At 36.5% G+C, this 16,707-nt stretch overlaps 1 protein-coding gene across 1 annotated transcript in view; it reads right to left on the bottom strand.

Annotated features, from left to right (window-relative positions):
• Positions 1–393: 393 nt before the first annotated feature.
• The window catches only part of TRPA1 (transient receptor potential cation channel subfamily A member 1), a 54,391-nt gene continuing 38,077 nt past the window's right edge, over positions 394–16,707 (bottom strand). The window contains exons 20-27 of the mRNA XM_026012548.2: positions 16,437–16,526; positions 15,159–15,328; positions 13,459–13,588; positions 12,861–13,043; positions 9,714–9,782; positions 5,792–5,902; positions 4,048–4,145; positions 394–3,440 (exon numbers count right to left, since the gene is read on the bottom strand). Coding sequence (XP_025868333.2) covers positions 3,236–3,440; positions 4,048–4,145; positions 5,792–5,902; positions 9,714–9,782; positions 12,861–13,043; positions 13,459–13,588; positions 15,159–15,328; positions 16,437–16,526 — 1,056 coding nt within the window. The 3' untranslated portion in view covers positions 394–3,235. The remainder of the gene's footprint in view (positions 3,441–4,047; positions 4,146–5,791; positions 5,903–9,713; positions 9,783–12,860; positions 13,044–13,458; positions 13,589–15,158; positions 15,329–16,436; positions 16,527–16,707) is intronic.

Below are 16,707 nucleotides of genomic sequence, written 5' to 3'. Positions count from 1 at the left end.
GCTGGTAAGATCCAGAAGTACCGGGGAGTGCCGGCTTATATCTGAGGAAATTCCATGAGTAATCAGTATGACATGATCCTCTTTACCTCAGGTAAATCAGTTATCTTAAACACACTGCAATAGCATTTTTGAGGTAGGTATTTTGCATGCATGATAATTTTCAATCCTACCAACACCATAGGGATATATACTCTTTATCACCATTTTAGACATGTGGAAACCTATCCAGAGTCACTCAGCCAATAGAGTTAGGATCACTATTAAGGTTCAGGTTGTCAAAAAAAAAAAAAAAAAAAAGGTTCAAGTTGTCTAATTGCAAAGCACAGACTTCATCCATGCTAGCCATAGTCAAAAACCATCATCATCATCATCAACAACAATAGGAGACAGAAATAGTAGAAAAGGCAAAAAAAAAAAAAAGTGATATTTTAATGTTTCTTCCACCAAATAGAGGCAAACCTTTAAAGGATAAAGGTTGACAGAATAGGGACAATAAACTTTTCTGAGGCAGATTGAACCAGTTTTCTTGCAGTATCTTTCAGGCCTGTGATATTTATTGTTTTCACTGATTTTTATTATTAATTTGTATGTTGTATTCATTGACATCTGTTATGTGTAAGGGCCTGGGCTGGAAGCTACAAAGAATGAAAGGATGGAAAAAAAAATCGGGTATAATTCTTTGTATCACTTGAGACTATCATCATCCGTCTTTGGGTGAATACCCAGTAGTGAAATTATTGGATCAAATGGTATTTCTAATTTTGGGGGGAACCTCCATACTGTTTTCCACAGTGGTTGCACCAATTTACATTCTCACTAATAGTGCATAAAGGTTCTGTTTTCTCCACATCCTTGTCAACACTTGCTGTTTATTGTGTTTTTCATTTTAGTCATTCTGACAGGTGTATGATAATATCTCCTTGTGGTTTTGATTTGCATTTACCCAGTGATGAGTGATGTTGAGAATCTTTTCATGTGTCAGTTGGCCATTTGTATGTCTTCTTTAGAGAAATGTCCATTCATAACTTCTGCCCATTTTTAAGCTGGATTATTTGCTTTTTGGGTGTTACATTGTATCAGTTCCTTATATATTTCAGATACTAAATCTTTATTGGATATGTTATTTGCAAATATCTCCTCCCATTCTGTAGGCTGCCTTTTAGTTTTCTTGATTCTTTGCTTTGCAGAAACGTTTTATTTTGATAGAGTCCCAATAGTTTATTTTTTGCCTTATTTTCTTGCCTCAGGAGATGTATCTAGAAAATCTTGCTAGGGCTGATGGCAGAGAAATTACTGCCTGTGCTCTCTCATATGATTTTTATGGTTTCAAGTCTCACATTTAGATCTTTAATGAATTTTGAATTTTTGTGTATGGTAAAAGAAAGTGGTCCAGTTTCATTCTTTTGCATATTGTCCAGTTATCCCAGTACCATTTGCTAAAGAGATGTTTTCCCATTGTATATTCATTTTTCCTTTGTTGAGGATTAATTGGCTATATTATTGTGGGCTTACTTCTGGGTTTTCTGTTCTATTACATCGATCTTTGTGTCTAGTTTTGTGCCAATACCATACTGTTTTAATTACCACTCCTCTGTAATATAACTTGAAATCTGGAATAGTTATACCTCCAGGTTTTCAAGATTGTTTTGGCTCTTATCTCTCGTGGTTTCATACAAATTTTAGAATTTGTATGTTCTAGTTCTGTGAAAAATTCTATTGGTATTTTGATAGGAATTGCATTGAATCCGTACATTGCTTTGGATAGTATGGACATTTTAACATATTCTTCCAACCCATGGGCATGGAGTGTCCTTTTTTTTCCTGCATCATCTTGAATTTCTTTCATCAATGTTTTATAGTCTTCAGAGTACAGGTCTTTCATCTTTTTGGTTACATTTATTCCTATAAAATTTTTTGGTTTTGGTACAATTGTAAATGGGATTTTCTTAATTTCATTTTCTGTTGCTTCATTATTATATAGTAATGCAACAGATTTCTGTACATTAATTTTGTACCCTGTGCCTTCACTGAATTCATTTATCAGTTCTAGTAATTTTTTGGTGGAATCTTTATGGTTTTCTATATATAGTATCATAGAATCTGCAAATAATGAGAGTTGCATAAATTTTCCTTATCAATGTGGACACCTTTTATTTTTGTCTGTAGTCTAACTGTTGTGGCTAGGATTCCAGTATTGTGTTGTATAAAAGTGGTGAGATTGGATATCTTTGTCTTGCTCCTGACCTTAGGAGAAAGGCTCTGCTTTTCACCATGGAGTATGACATTTGCTGTGGATTTTTCATATAAGACCTACTTTACAGAGGGTTTTTATTATGAATGTATGTTATACTTTGTGAAATACTTTTTTGGGACTTATTGAAATGATCATATGGTTCTTATCCTTTCTTTTATTGATGTGATGTATCATGTTGATTGTTTGGCAAATACTGAACCACCCTTGCATCCTGGCTATAAATCCCATTTGATTGTGGTGTATGATTTTTTAAAATGTGCTGCTGGATTCAGTTTGCTAATATTTTGCTGAGGATTTATGTTCATTAGAGATACTGGATTGTAGTTCTCTTTTTTCTGTAGTGTCTTTTTCTGGTTCCATATTTGATGGAAGCATTTTTACAAATCTCAAAAAACTTAAATGCAATAAAAAAACTCACAATATACACAAATAACATATACTATCTGTAGCTATACTAAAATTCATGCATGTCATAGGGTCTATTAATTTGGGTCTCAACTCAAAGTGACTTTAGGTGTGTCAGGAGCAGCAAGAAGTGTGTGGCAATTTATTATAATTAGGGTGGAGTACACAGTGTTCTACCTACAGGTCCTTCCAATGCAAAAAAAATACCAAATAGTAAAACTTAATAAAATACTTTTTTGTCTAATGCATTATACATAATTATCAAGCAGGAATCCAGTATTGACATTTGTATTGTAGTTTAACAGTTAACATTTACTAGTCCTTGTTAAAATTTATGTTCCAACAAATTAGTTTTATACCCAAATAATGAGAAGTGGAGTGCAACTTGAACGTATTAGCATAGTAACTGGCATAAAATATGAATAAAGACATAGTTTAAAAGAATGTAGGAACCATCATTTCACACGTAGTGAAATAATCATATTTCTACTTTTTCCTCACTCTTTCCAAACTGGGAACAAGACTCAGTGGGTCACTCAAGCCACGCTCCACAGGAAGCATCACTGCAGGCTAATGCTAAGGGCAGTGTGTCTTTGCCTTTACTGCTTTCAACACAGAATTCCACCTGCTATTCCTTTGTTCCAGCTGCTCTTTTTTAAACCTATCTTGAAAAGAACTATGGTTATCTTCATCTTCTGTCTCAGTGATGATTTCCATCTTCTGAATGATGAGTTTAATAAGCTCATGCTGTTTTTCCAGAAGAGAAGTGAGATCCTTCAGCCTAAAAGGATACACAAGTCTTGTGAATTTATCGTCAACTAATTTTTCAGTCTATGAGTGCAGAAAGACCTACGTTACTAGAAGTGTTCTATCGCAGAGGGGCTGTGCTCAGGTCATAGCTTCATGGTAGTCATAATCTTTCTCAGCGATACATATTTTTAAAGTGTTCTTCCTAAGGTTGCACTGTTGATTCTTGGTTAGTTTATCTTTATTCAAATTTTAAAGATTAAAGTGCTATTGTACTTTCTGCACTAAAATGCAGAAAGATTAAGTGGCTTGCCCGAGGTCCTAGAGTAAGTAGTTGAATAGGGCTTTAAACTCAGTTAAATTAATTCAAAAGCCCTCATGCTTAACTACTCTACACTATATAGCTCTAGGAATCCTCAAAATCTTTCAAAGCTTTGATGAATGAATTCAGATTGGTGAATTGTACCAAATAAGCTGTTGGGCCTAAAAAATTTCTCATGATTCTCAATATACTATGACATCAGTCAATGAAAGTATGACTTAACATATGAAGTAAACACAAATATACCATAAGACCTGACAGTATATAGTATTTAAAAATTTTAGGTTTTTCAAATACAGATAAAATGAAAAATACATACCGATATTTCTGTTTTGATATTTCTATTTCTAGAGAGGTGTCAACATTTGGAATTTCCTGTCTTGCTTCTTTGGTGTAAAAAATAAAATGAAATATACGCTGTAGGATAAAAGATTAATAGTTACTCAGGTTGAACTCAGTTCAGGAACTATTTCTTGAATGTGTGCCAACGATTCAGCTACCGAGCCAGGTATGCTAACTAGCACCACAAATATTCTAGGACATAGCTATGGCCCTCAAGGAGCTCACAATCTGTTGAGAGAAACCTATTATCAAGAGCTATAAAACAAAATCATATATATAATAATAAAGAATAGTACAAGATGTATGGATAGTGTAGAAGGAGGAGGAAACTGGAGCAGAGGATCGTTTATGAAAATGTGTAATTGAATCATCTTATATTTTCTCATGAAAAATGCCCATCATAAGTGGTGGTATTCCATATAGGACTAGTTGTTCTTTCTCTTAAAACTTCCCTGCACCATTATCCAACACAATTGAATTTCCCATGAGAAGTTTCTGAAATGCTATTTTAATATATATTTTTAAAATTTACTGTCTTTTAAACCACTGGTAGACTGGAAAAGGCCAAGGAAAAATGTGAAATAACCAAGAATGAGCCAATTATAGGAGTCCAGGCAAGAGAAGAGGACAGCTCACACAGGCCACCCAGGAGGCCTATGGGAGGCTCCCTAAACATGGGAGTGACTGGATATGAGGGGCCAAGAAAGGGAAAAGAGACGTCAAGGATGACATCTTGCACAAGCAACTGAATGGTGTTGACATTAATTGAAATAAGAAACTTTGGAGAGGAAAGAGGCTTCTTTATTCTTTCCCTACAAGGGGAGTGAAACACAGGAGGAGTGAAAATTGTGAGTTTCTTTTGCATGAGTTCGTTTTGAATTTGCAGAATTTGAGATACCTTTAAGACATACCAGTGAAGATGTCAAGTAGATAGTTGGACATAGGAGCCTGGAATGCAAAGGGAGCTTTAGGCTACAGAATCAACTGCTCAGTCTTCTGTGTTTTAGGAATAGTTGCAACCATGGATATGAGTGAAATTAAACAGGGAAATAATGGAGTTAGAATAAAGCCTAGGCTGATACTCAGATTGACTTTATCATTTTATGAGTACACAATATAAAATTAATGTGCAAAGAACTCAGAATATTCATAGAGGAGGGAGCCGAGGCATGGTCAGGACTGGCATCCAATAGTTCTGACTTTTAATACAGTCCCTTTCTCATTATAATGCAATAGCTTTGTTTAGTCTCTGACAACTACTATATTTTCTATAGTGTACATTTCCCACATATCCGCATGTGTGTATATAAGTATCCAAGTGTATGTAACTATGTGCTCCATATATGTAAGTGGTATGTGACTATAAAAAACATAAAAGGTATATCTACACCGTAAAAAAGATACAGGGCATGGCTGATCCAGCCATCCACCCATGGGCTATCACAGGGGTGTGGTACATACTTAACTCCAGGGTTGTGAATGAGCCACTAGGAAGAACAAAATTAATGTCTCCCTCCCACTGCCCATAACTTTCTCACTTTCTCACTTTATCACTTTCTCATGTGGGTTAATCATGCACTTTGTTTTTTAAATCACAGTTAATTCTTTTCCATAGGCACAGTGACTCAAAGTCTATACAAGGGTGCGCTTACAGATAACCCAATGAATGAATGTCAAGCAGTATCATGTTATTTATGCTGATATTTTTCACATGTACTTACTAATAACCCTGTACATCTGGGTCTGTTGGGGTATACGACGATGGATTTCTGATCTACTTTGCGTAGGAACCAGAGTGGCAGCTTCTTCTCTAAGCTGGTATGAAGTTCCACCTAAGGGACAGTTTAGATTTATTGAGAGGAATCATTAATATGCATCTAGAATTTTTATATGACACAGAAGCAATCATTAGTAGAGCAACCTAAAAGCTGACTCATGTGTTCTGCTTTATGTACAGGCAGCAGGGCTGGCCAGCCTCCCTGTCTCCCACCTCATCCACTGACAAGACAGTGGCAGCAATCTGCAGTTGGGGAAACTGTTTAAAGAAGAAATTCAATTTAAGTGAGATGTTCACTGGTCATAGACTGTGACTGACAGTGGGCCTATAGGAATAAAACTTTGTCCATATTCTGGGGCATTAGACTACAAAATGCACACAACTGGGATGTGTGGTTGGTATGAATGTGCACTGGTGCAGGAGAGGAAGCAGTGCTTAGATGGAGGAAAACGACAGGAAGCAGTGAAAGGATTCAACCGGCACATCTACAAGTACTCTATCAATTTTTCATGGCTGTGCTATCTGGGGCAAAATGGTTTATTCATGACAGATCTTGAATATAATTTCTATTTTCAGAGACAATCTTTTGTCTCATTTAATGGATTTACCTTGAATTGATATTTAGTTTATTTTCAACTTTTCTTTTTGTTTGCCAAATTTATCTTCTACTCTTTTTTTTCTTATACTCCTTTGTCTCTGTTGCCATGTAGGTGAGTTCTCTAAGACCACAGGCTTTTTTATATATGGGCACGTAAGTGGTTTATATCCACAAATGGTGAAATGGTTAACAACTTCCCTGACCACCTGTTTAGAACTCTGACCCATCTCCCACATAACATACTCTGTATCTTGCTTCCCTATTTTCATAGCACTTACCACTACTTCATGTGCTATATATTAGTTCCAGTTTCAAGAGCAGCTATGTTTTCTTGTATTTTATTAACACCACCAATTAGGTATTTTCTTTGAGTTTCTATAATAAATAATTTCCAAGGTTCCTTTTTCCCTCAGGTCTTAAGGACAACATTCCTTTCCCCTTGCAATATACATTTTTTTCCAGAGGTCACACATTATCATTTGCTTACTCAAACTTGATTGAAAAAGATTTATTTAAGCCTAGTGTTTGCCAACAGACAAAGCACACGATAAGTCTTAACCTTGTTCACTTTCTACATAGGATTTGCCAGATTTTCCTTCTCACATATGGTCCTGGGAAGGATGACCAGCAGAGCCTCAAGTCCAAGCTTGGTCTAGTAGACCCACTGACTGTGGCTCCTCTGGACTAAGGGAGCATCTTCATCCTTTCTAACTGGTGGGTTTTCCATATTGAAGGTAATTTTGTGGTGTGCATGATGTACATAAATGTATATAGTGTCTATAGCTGCCAGCCTGTACTGGAAGTGGAGGTATTAAACGGCTCCAAGCCCCCACCCCCCAAACATTCACAACTCCTGTCCTTGAGGAACTGTTACATCTCCCAGCATGCAGCATCCCAGGAACCTTTCTGCCCTGATGTAGGTTTGAGATGATTTTGGAGAAGACTAAATGTCCCTCTGTGAAATGTGCTGCTGCCTGTCTCCTCAGGCCCCGGTTCTAATGTGGCCTCCAATTAGGGTTGTAAGTCTAACATAGAGAGTTTTACATGGATGAAGAGATTTGCTTAAAAAATAACTTCAGGGAAATAAGAGAATGACTTCCTGATTTTCTCGTCAATGTTCTTCATAATCTAAAACTAGGAAGATAACATAGGAGCACTTGTTCTGCCCATTTCCTTTACAGGCTTTTGCGCTATTGTGTTTCAGGGAAGAGATCAAATCTAATATTGAATTGTGCTTTTCATATCAACGCTACTGACCCTGTAGTTGAGTGGGCTTCCCCCAGATGTCTATGTAGTATTATTGCTTCTGTTCATTTATTTACTTTCCTTGATCTCTCCAAGAGTTATTAGTTATGAAATACTGCTGACATGCCTGAAAAGAGGTTTATACATCTCTTTTCCTCTCCTCATCCACCTACCCAGAGTCCTGTACTCCATCTTTGTTACAGTAATAACTGGTCAGTTAGCTCTTCCTTCCTGTAATCTTTCCCCACTAAATCAAGAATATAACAGGTCACCTTAAACACCACTTTCATTTTGTTCCCATTATTTGGAAGAGCTGATAAGAACTTCCCACTTACTAACAACATAATTTGAAGCCCTTCCATCATTTACTGCTCTTACTTTCAAAGCAAAAGGTTTCTGGATGGCTTGGTCAATAGAGTGAGACTCTAGATCTCAGGGTTGTTGAGTTTGTAGAGTGAGACTCTAGATCTCAGGTTGGGTGTAGAGATTACTCAAAAACATCTTTAAAAACAACAAAGCTAAGGTTTTCCTTTGCTACTTTTTAATAAAGCTCTCTACCAATGTAAGCAGTCTTAGTACCCTCTAAGGAGCCATCCTTCCAGGCCATGTGGCCTTTCACCCTTCCTTAGCCACTTCTTATTCTGCCTTCAGCCCTTTGCTCCTGCTGGGGTCCTGCCTTTTGGACTGGCCTTGCTGCTCTTCTAAATCCCATCTCTCAGTGTCCGTCTCACATGCCAACTCTTTCATGTAGCATTTCCTTAACTGCATTGGCATTTATTTTCTGTACCTAACATTTTAACCATTTAATTTATATATTTTTGTTCTTTAATTGTGCCAAACCCTCTGTATAATATATGGCTTAGTCACAGAAAATAAGTGTAAGGATGGTTCTAAGCTGATTTTAATATTTTATACTCTGTTTAGTTGATATGGTCTCTAATTAGACTTATCTTACTTATTAAAGTCAGTATAAATTGTACTGTGTTCCACACATATCATGTACTAGAACAGTCTTTTTAGAGATAAACATGTTAATGTATAGCTGAATGAGTAAGAGAGAAGAAAGCAGCATGACAAAAGTGAAGAGGATAAAGTTAAATCTTACCATGACTTTTTCTTTTTCTTGAACTGGCCTAAATTTCTAAATGTGCATGTTCAACTGGTCATCAGTATTTTTATTTTTTTTTAATTTTTTTACGATTTTTTAAAAGATTTTATTTATTTATTCATAAGAGAGAGAGAGAGAGAAAGGCAGAGACACAGGCAGAGGGAAAAGCAGGCTCCATGCAGGGAGCCTGACGTGGGACTCGATCCTGGGACTCCAGGATCTGGCCCTGGGCTGAAGGCTGTGCTAAACCACTGAGCAACCCAGGCTGCCCGGTCATCAATATTTTTAAAGCATCAAATATTCCCATTCAAATATGAAATTTAAAGATAATGCAGTTAAGAGCATAGAAAGTTTTTCATTGTGTAACAGGTGAGTACCTCATATGATTCAATAGCCAAGGACCTACCCAGAAGCCTCTGACTAGCAAATTTTACATTGAATGGTCTACAAAAATGTAAGAGTTGCGACAAATGAACAAAACCTCATGGATGTGGTTAACACTTCAATATAACCCATGATGTGTGAATCTTGCAATGCTATAGCTAGAAGATCAGTAGCTCCTTGGAACAGATGGGCTGTGACAGGACAATACCTCACACTGGTGACATTCCTATGATATTCTTATTTAGCAGCTAGCCACCTGGAGGGCCACATGTTAACATTAAAAGAGGCTCAGATAATTTCTCAGTTTCTCTGCTAAGATTTTTCTAGGAAAATTTCTTCATCATTTTTGATTCTTTGACTACAACAGGTATACCAGAGAACATGCACAATAGGTACTATATGCTGTGGTGCTTCTCATCACTGACAAAATATCAGTTTTAAATAATTGTTCACAGAAATCAGCTATTCTTATACATGAATAATTAAGATGGGGCTAATTTCATTCTGTTTTAAAATAAATACAGTACTTACCTGCATAGCAATCCTCTTCAATAATGCATGCTTCTGGACCTCTGCAATGTCACCAACTGCCAAACCAATCTGAAGTAAAACACAGCATTGAGTCATTATTACCAGTTTAATGGCTCACCTAAAAATGCACTAAGATCTCTGGCTGCATGGAGGGAGTTAGCATGTAATTGCATAGTAGTGGCCTCAACACACATTGCTAACACATCTTGCAGAAAACTGCAAAGCCTGTATACCTTGGTAACAATGGTAGGCACATTGGTGGATTCAGTAATCCTAAGTGTTATCATAAAAAATTAAGTACCCAAATTAATCTGAAATTCATTTTATTTTTTATTTATTTTTTTTTTAATTTTTTTTTTTATTTATTTATGATAGTCACACAGAGAGAGAGAGAGGCAGAGACACAGGCAGAGGGAGAAGCAGGCTCCATGCACCGGGAGCCCGATGTGGGATTCGATCCCGGGTCTCCAGGATCGCGCCCTGGGCCAAAGACAGGCGCTAAACCACTGCGCCACCCAGGGATCCCCGAAATTCATTTTAATTTAAAATAAAAATATGTTCTTTTTGGAGATGACAGGGGTAATAATGATATCAAATGCCATTGGGGTAGCCTTGCAACATGGTTGCAAACTCCAGGAATTTAGCATCTTGTTTACCTGAATGCCATGGGTAAACAAGAGTGACTTAACAACGTGGAAAAGTTAAATGGTAAACGGGCAATGCAGGAATGTATACCTTACATATGTTTGGCAGGAAAGGTACACTACAAGGGTGGGTGTGGCTTTGGTAAAAACAAACAGTAACTCTGTCTAGAAATCCACGGCTTTGTAGAATTGGGTGGGGGGAAGTTGTCAGCTCAGTTCTACTCAATCCAAATTAAATCAGCTTACTTACATTAGCTGACTCCTATTTGATAGGCAGGCAGTACCTGTCTATGCTGAACCAGCCTCCCGGATGCTGATGCTCTCAAAAAGCTTGAAGTCAAGTAAACTCCATGAGAGAAGGGCTCTGTCCAAGTCACCACTGTATGCACAGTGCTTAGAACCATGTGGAACACACAGTAGGTACACAATGTAGCCACTGAGTGCATGAATAAGCAGTGAAAGAGTATATGCTGGGGTACGCCAACTAGCACTAAGAACCATGTATGATGTGTAAGTAGGCTTTACTTGGCAGGATAATGATTTTTAATTCAGAAGGCTTGACGTTGACATTCTCTCTATAGTTTATATCAGCCTCCATCAAAACCAGCTATATCATACCTGCTGCTTCATACATTTAAGTTACTTCCCTAGGATCTGAAGACATGTGATCTGATGAGTCATAGAGAAGATAAATTTCTAATATTTAATAGTAGCTAACACTTAATGCTTATCATATGCCAAACCCTGTTTTAAGTGCTTTTGTATTAGCTTATTTCATCCTCACAACAACCTAGGAAGTAAGTTTTATGTTTTTTTTTTCTGATTTGTGTCCTCAAAACTATGAAAACACCCTAAATTCGATGCCCAATTCAGACTAGAGTGATGGCAGGGGGCGGGGGGTGTAGGGACTGTGGTTAAGAAAGTCTACCCAGGAGAGATGCTGCTTGAGCCAAGTGTTGAGAGCTTAGAAAGAGCCCAAAGTGGGAGGCCTTGCAGGAAAAGTAGCAGTTTATGTGGGGCCCAGAAGACACAAAGAAAAGTCTGGCACACTCAGTGAACATTCATGGTGCATGTCTGGGTAAATCCTGCCAACAGTGGGAAGCTGGGTAAGAATCTGGGTAAGATCCAGATCATGAGAACCCTTGCATGCCATGCTGATGGATTTAGACTGAATTGAAGAGTCCTAGGGGCAAAAAAAGATGAAAAAGCCACTGACAGGTCCAGCTTTTCCTTATCAGAACATCACTGTGGTGACAATTTTCAGGAAGCATTAGATAGAGAAGTAAGACAAGACAGACTGTTCAGGCTACTGCAGTAATATGGATGAGGAACTATGAGAGCATAAGCAAATATTTACCTTACATTAATGAGGGCGTAGGAGGCAAATATTTACTGTAAGAAGTGAGGAGAGGACAGGGCTGAATTGTAGAGTATCTTCCAATGATCTGAGTCAGATGACTAGGAGGTGCTACTGAGAGGCAGCAGCCGAGTTTAAAGGAAAGAAAACATTGACAGTCCTGGCTCTGTTGGTCTGGGACGTGCAGGTGGAGATGGGACCAATGTGTACCCATTGGCTAAATCCACTTCTAGGTAATTATCTTCCAAAACATAAGTGATGCTAAGAGAAGAATGTGGGCTTTATGTCATTCTTTATTACTCTTAGTGCTATCCTTTACTTTTCTAGGTCATCAAAATAAAACTCTGGAGTTGTATTAAGTGAATCAAAATATTAAGTAGTTTTTTTTTTCTTTTTTAAAACATTAAATAGTACAATCCCTGGTGCATAGTCAACTCAGTAAAAGTGTATTGAAAGTGTGCATACATAAATGAATAAGGAAAAAAACATATACTGTAATATCAGCTTGGGCATCCCATGGGCCTGGTGTGTACTTCTGCCTCATTGGCCAACATGCTCATGGCTGGAGCAGATTCTCTGTGAAGGGCATGCTCATGTCTGCTGAGGATTTTCAGGCTGTAACTGGTTTAGAGATGGCACCTGAATGCCACCGATGCCCTCTTCCCCATTTGAATCTCTGGTCAATGAGGAGTTTAAAGGCAGAGATGAGGTTATAATCCTTCATCCCACCAAGGTCTCTGACCTCCATTCCAAACCCAGAGCAGTACACACCATCTTTGTTTCCTTGTTCTGCTTTGTAGTTCCTCACAGCATTTATCATCCCCATGACATTATATTTATTTACTACTTCATGACCAGTTATAATGTAAGTACTGGGTATTGGTCTATTCACCACTGTTTCCCAGCACCTGGATCACTGTCTGGATTCATCCTAAGTATATGCTAAGTGAATGCATCTTTGCATCCCCTGGGCCTCATGCTGTGCCTGGCACACCCCAGGCACTAAATGAATGTTGAATGAATACATTTTATAATAGTCTCTTGATTTCCTTTCATGAAGGGAGATTAAGAAGGCTAAGAATAATTATCATGGTTAAAAGCCCCCAAATGATCAACAAACAGAAAATACAAGAATAAATTACTTACAAGTAAATTCATGAGCACAATTGGGACAAACATTGTGAAGGCAATAAGTTGTGTAAAGGAAAGAACTGGATATGCCAATTCATTTCTCAAAAAAGGCTCTAAGAAGGCATCACGATAATTAATATCTCCTAGCATCATGGTGAAGGTCTGGATTATGGAAAGCAATGGAGAGCTGAAAGCATCCTGAGAAAAGATAAAAAGTAAGATAAAAATGAAATGCAAAATGCATATAATGAAAAACTATTTCCTGAAGGATAATGATAAAAATCATATTTAAAATACTTTTTTTTTAAGTCACAGGACTATAGCTACTGAAAGTGATAAGAACTACTAATAAACTGGTGATAAAGTCATCAAAAAAGATCTTTTCTGCATCTATAACAAACCATCATGCATTATATATAAACTTTTTGACAATGGAAAAAAGTCATTTAGTTAGACGAAATTTTTTCCTGCAAAAAAATCATTTGAAGGCTATTTTATCAGATAAAAAAATTGTTATGTTACTATTTATTTCCTAGGGTATTCAGATTTAAGTAAAAATATGTATTCCCAATATTGACATTAGCACAACCAACTCCTGACACAGCTGCCTCACCTGCAAACTCAGGAGAACATAAAAGCTGAGGCCAAAAGCCAGAAGAAGGAAGACAAACACGACCGTAGACCTCAATAAAGTTTTCATAATTACCTCCAACATAACAATGAAAATGCCACAATTTTCAAATCTAGGAAAAATTAAAAATTATACATTCACTTTTCTGGTCAAACCATATTTCATTCAGAGTCAATATTTATCATGCACTAGGTTCTACAGATGAGTAACTGAGGCCAGTTACTTTCAAAAAAGGAGACATGAGAAATCATAATAGTTGTCTTATTTTCAAACTGTTTGTCGAACAGCTTTGTTTCTTTTTGTTTCTTGTTAATGTTTATCTTTGACTATTTGACCACTAGGCATCACCTCAAACAAAGTAGGAGTGGAAAATCTTCCCAAGTGCCATCAAAGCTTGATAAAGGGATCCTATTGATGAGTTACATGATGCATCCAGTGGAGACTCTATATGAACTCATGTACCTGAAGGGCACATGCATGTAATGTTCATTCGCCATGTTCAGGGCCTCCTGAGCTTTCCTTTTTTCTCTCTCAGAAACAAACATTGTGAAATGTTTGAGTAGATAATGCATGTGTCATCTAGCCACCAATTTGGACATTTCCTTTGGCAAAGACAACTTGTTAAAGGGGGGAATTACAAGACTTTAAAGCTGACAGGGACTTTAGCTTTTAGAGGTCTCAGAAACTAAGTTCCCAAAAGATGTCCGGTAATTCACTAAGGTCACTCATAATGACAAAGCCAAGAGAGTGGCAGCACCTGGACTTGCCTTGAGGCCTCCTGACTTCCAGGCCACTGCTCTTCCCACCATATCATGTCCTTTCCAAAGGGCTGGGCTCAACCCCACAACACTGTGCTTGGAACACAGCAATGCAGGTGATATGATAGGAAAAGCATGGTCTCTACGGTTAGTACTCATTTTACTTGGGTAAAATGCCTACATCTTGACTTAAACTGAGATCCTGGGAAAGTTACTTGACTTAGCCCTTATCACCATCTTTTATATAGTGTGAGTAATAACATGTACCTCTTATTATTGTAAAGATTCTATGAAATAACAGTTAACATCAGCAAGTGTGGGAAATAAGGGAACTTAGTCCTTTTTTTCCCTCCTCTAGAATTAGATGTTTTTGAGATTTTCTCTTCTATCACTATTATTCCCATACCTATCACTTCATTTTTATTTTTTTAATCTAAAGTAAATGCTTAGTAAATAATACCAAGTAAAACCAAAAAATAGCTAATACTTTTATTTCCATTTACTCCCAATATTTAATATAGATTTGTCAAGACCAATAGTTTTGACCTGGGGTAATTTTGCCACTCAGAAGATACCTGACAATATCTGGATACATTTTTTGTTGTCATGTGGTGATGGGGTGCTACAGATTATCTAGTGGGTAGAAGCCAGGGATGCTGCTAAACATTCTACAATGCACAGGACATCCCCCTCACAACAAAAAAATATCTAGTCCCAAATTTCAGTAGTGTCAAGGTTAAGAAATCCTGATCTACATTCTGAACTCCAAACCTCCTTTCCCTTTTCCTTAATAGTATATAAAAGCTATCTTCACAGTCTTAATTAGAAAAGGAATAAGCCAATTATAAATTTACGGCACTGATAATAGTACTTTTAATATTAAAAATGCCTAAGGGATATAGAAGTTATTCAAGCTGGCTTTACCTCTGAAGATACAATAAGAAGTTCATCCAGTAGAAGTATATAGCAATTGCTCCACACTGCCACTGCACATAAGCTGGTATACCAATGAATAAGGGTAACACAAAAATGATGCTTGTTGTGTAGATAATCCATTCAACTGCATTGGCCTGATCCAACATATAATTCTTTTTCTGAGGTTGAAAAGAATTCAGAATTACCACATGTAGAGACCAAGACCTGGCATCTCATGGATGTCATTTCCTATTCTTAAAGATTTCATATTCTGGGCATCAAATATCCTATAGAGGTGACCATTTCATTATCAATAAAAAATGTAGAGACCAACTAACTCTGTTAGAGAAATCATATAACTTTACAGTTTTACTTTAGACCGTAATCTGTAAAAAATGAAAATTATGACAAGAATAATATGCCCTAGATCATTTAAGCTAAAATGAAACAATACAGACTCTCAGAATTGTGACAATTTACTGCAAGTACACACTACACCTAAAGAGACACGCATATATATATATGTACTTCAATGTAGTGTTTCAAATATGAAGCACTGAATCATTAACATTCTTTAACATGGATATCAAAGTCCTTATCCTTATGTAACAAAGTAAATTTTCACATAATATGAGGTATTGTATAAAAGATATATCTTATAAAAAGATGCACAAAAAATAAAAAATAATAAGACTTTAAACTGAGAAATAAAAGATTGATGCCATTTATTAACCAAAGTAAGGACCTGTAGATAATTCACATAATTCTTGGTTCACCCATTGAAAAAAAAAGGTATGAAGTAAAATTATGCTATAAAGAGTTCCCAAATTTTATTATAACTTGAAATTTTATCCAATAAAGAAAAGCCTTATTAAGAAAGGAATTCGAAGAAAAACCCATTTGAAATGGAGTCATGGACCAAGTAAATAGTTACATTCAAGAGTATCAAATTCAAAATCTCTTATGTTAGTAAAATATCTAACTCTTATCAGAGAAAATACAGAAAAGGCATTCATAAGTTCATTTGTAACTAAACAGACCCTTATGGACTAACAACCAGAACATCTTTACTTCAGATTTATCAAATAGGCATCATCCAATGCAAGAGTCTATCTAAAATCATGTGATTTCTACAGTTGAAAAGTTTATGCTTGGTATTTCTAGTCTACCCATTTGTCAAGTTATGTGATTTTATTCTGACATATACTGCCTCATATATAGTTTAGCAATTTATGTTCTGCATATTAAAATACTTGCAACTTTAGAGATATAAAATGTATTGTGTACCTGTTGGAAAATTTGGGTCACTTCTTTGCAGTATCCAAATATACTGGATAAAAAAACTAAAATCATACAAACTTTTATAGAATATGAGTTCTGAAACAAAAAAGTATAAAGCAAACAATTATGAATGATATCAAAACAACGCTTAAGCTTCTTCATAATTTCCACTATAAAATGTTCACTTTTTCTTCTGCTTCACTCCTACATACTTTTCATATTTGCTTTAAGCAGAAAATTACTGTGATACCAATATAAAGACAACTCATACTCATTT

This window comes from Vulpes vulpes, chromosome 13 (genome assembly GCF_048418805.1).
Source record: "Vulpes vulpes isolate BD-2025 chromosome 13, VulVul3, whole genome shotgun sequence".
Lineage (NCBI taxonomy): Eukaryota > Metazoa > Chordata > Mammalia > Carnivora > Canidae > Vulpes > Vulpes vulpes.
The sequence above is the reverse complement of the archived record's forward strand: the minus strand, read 5'-3'. Positions and strand labels throughout refer to the sequence as shown.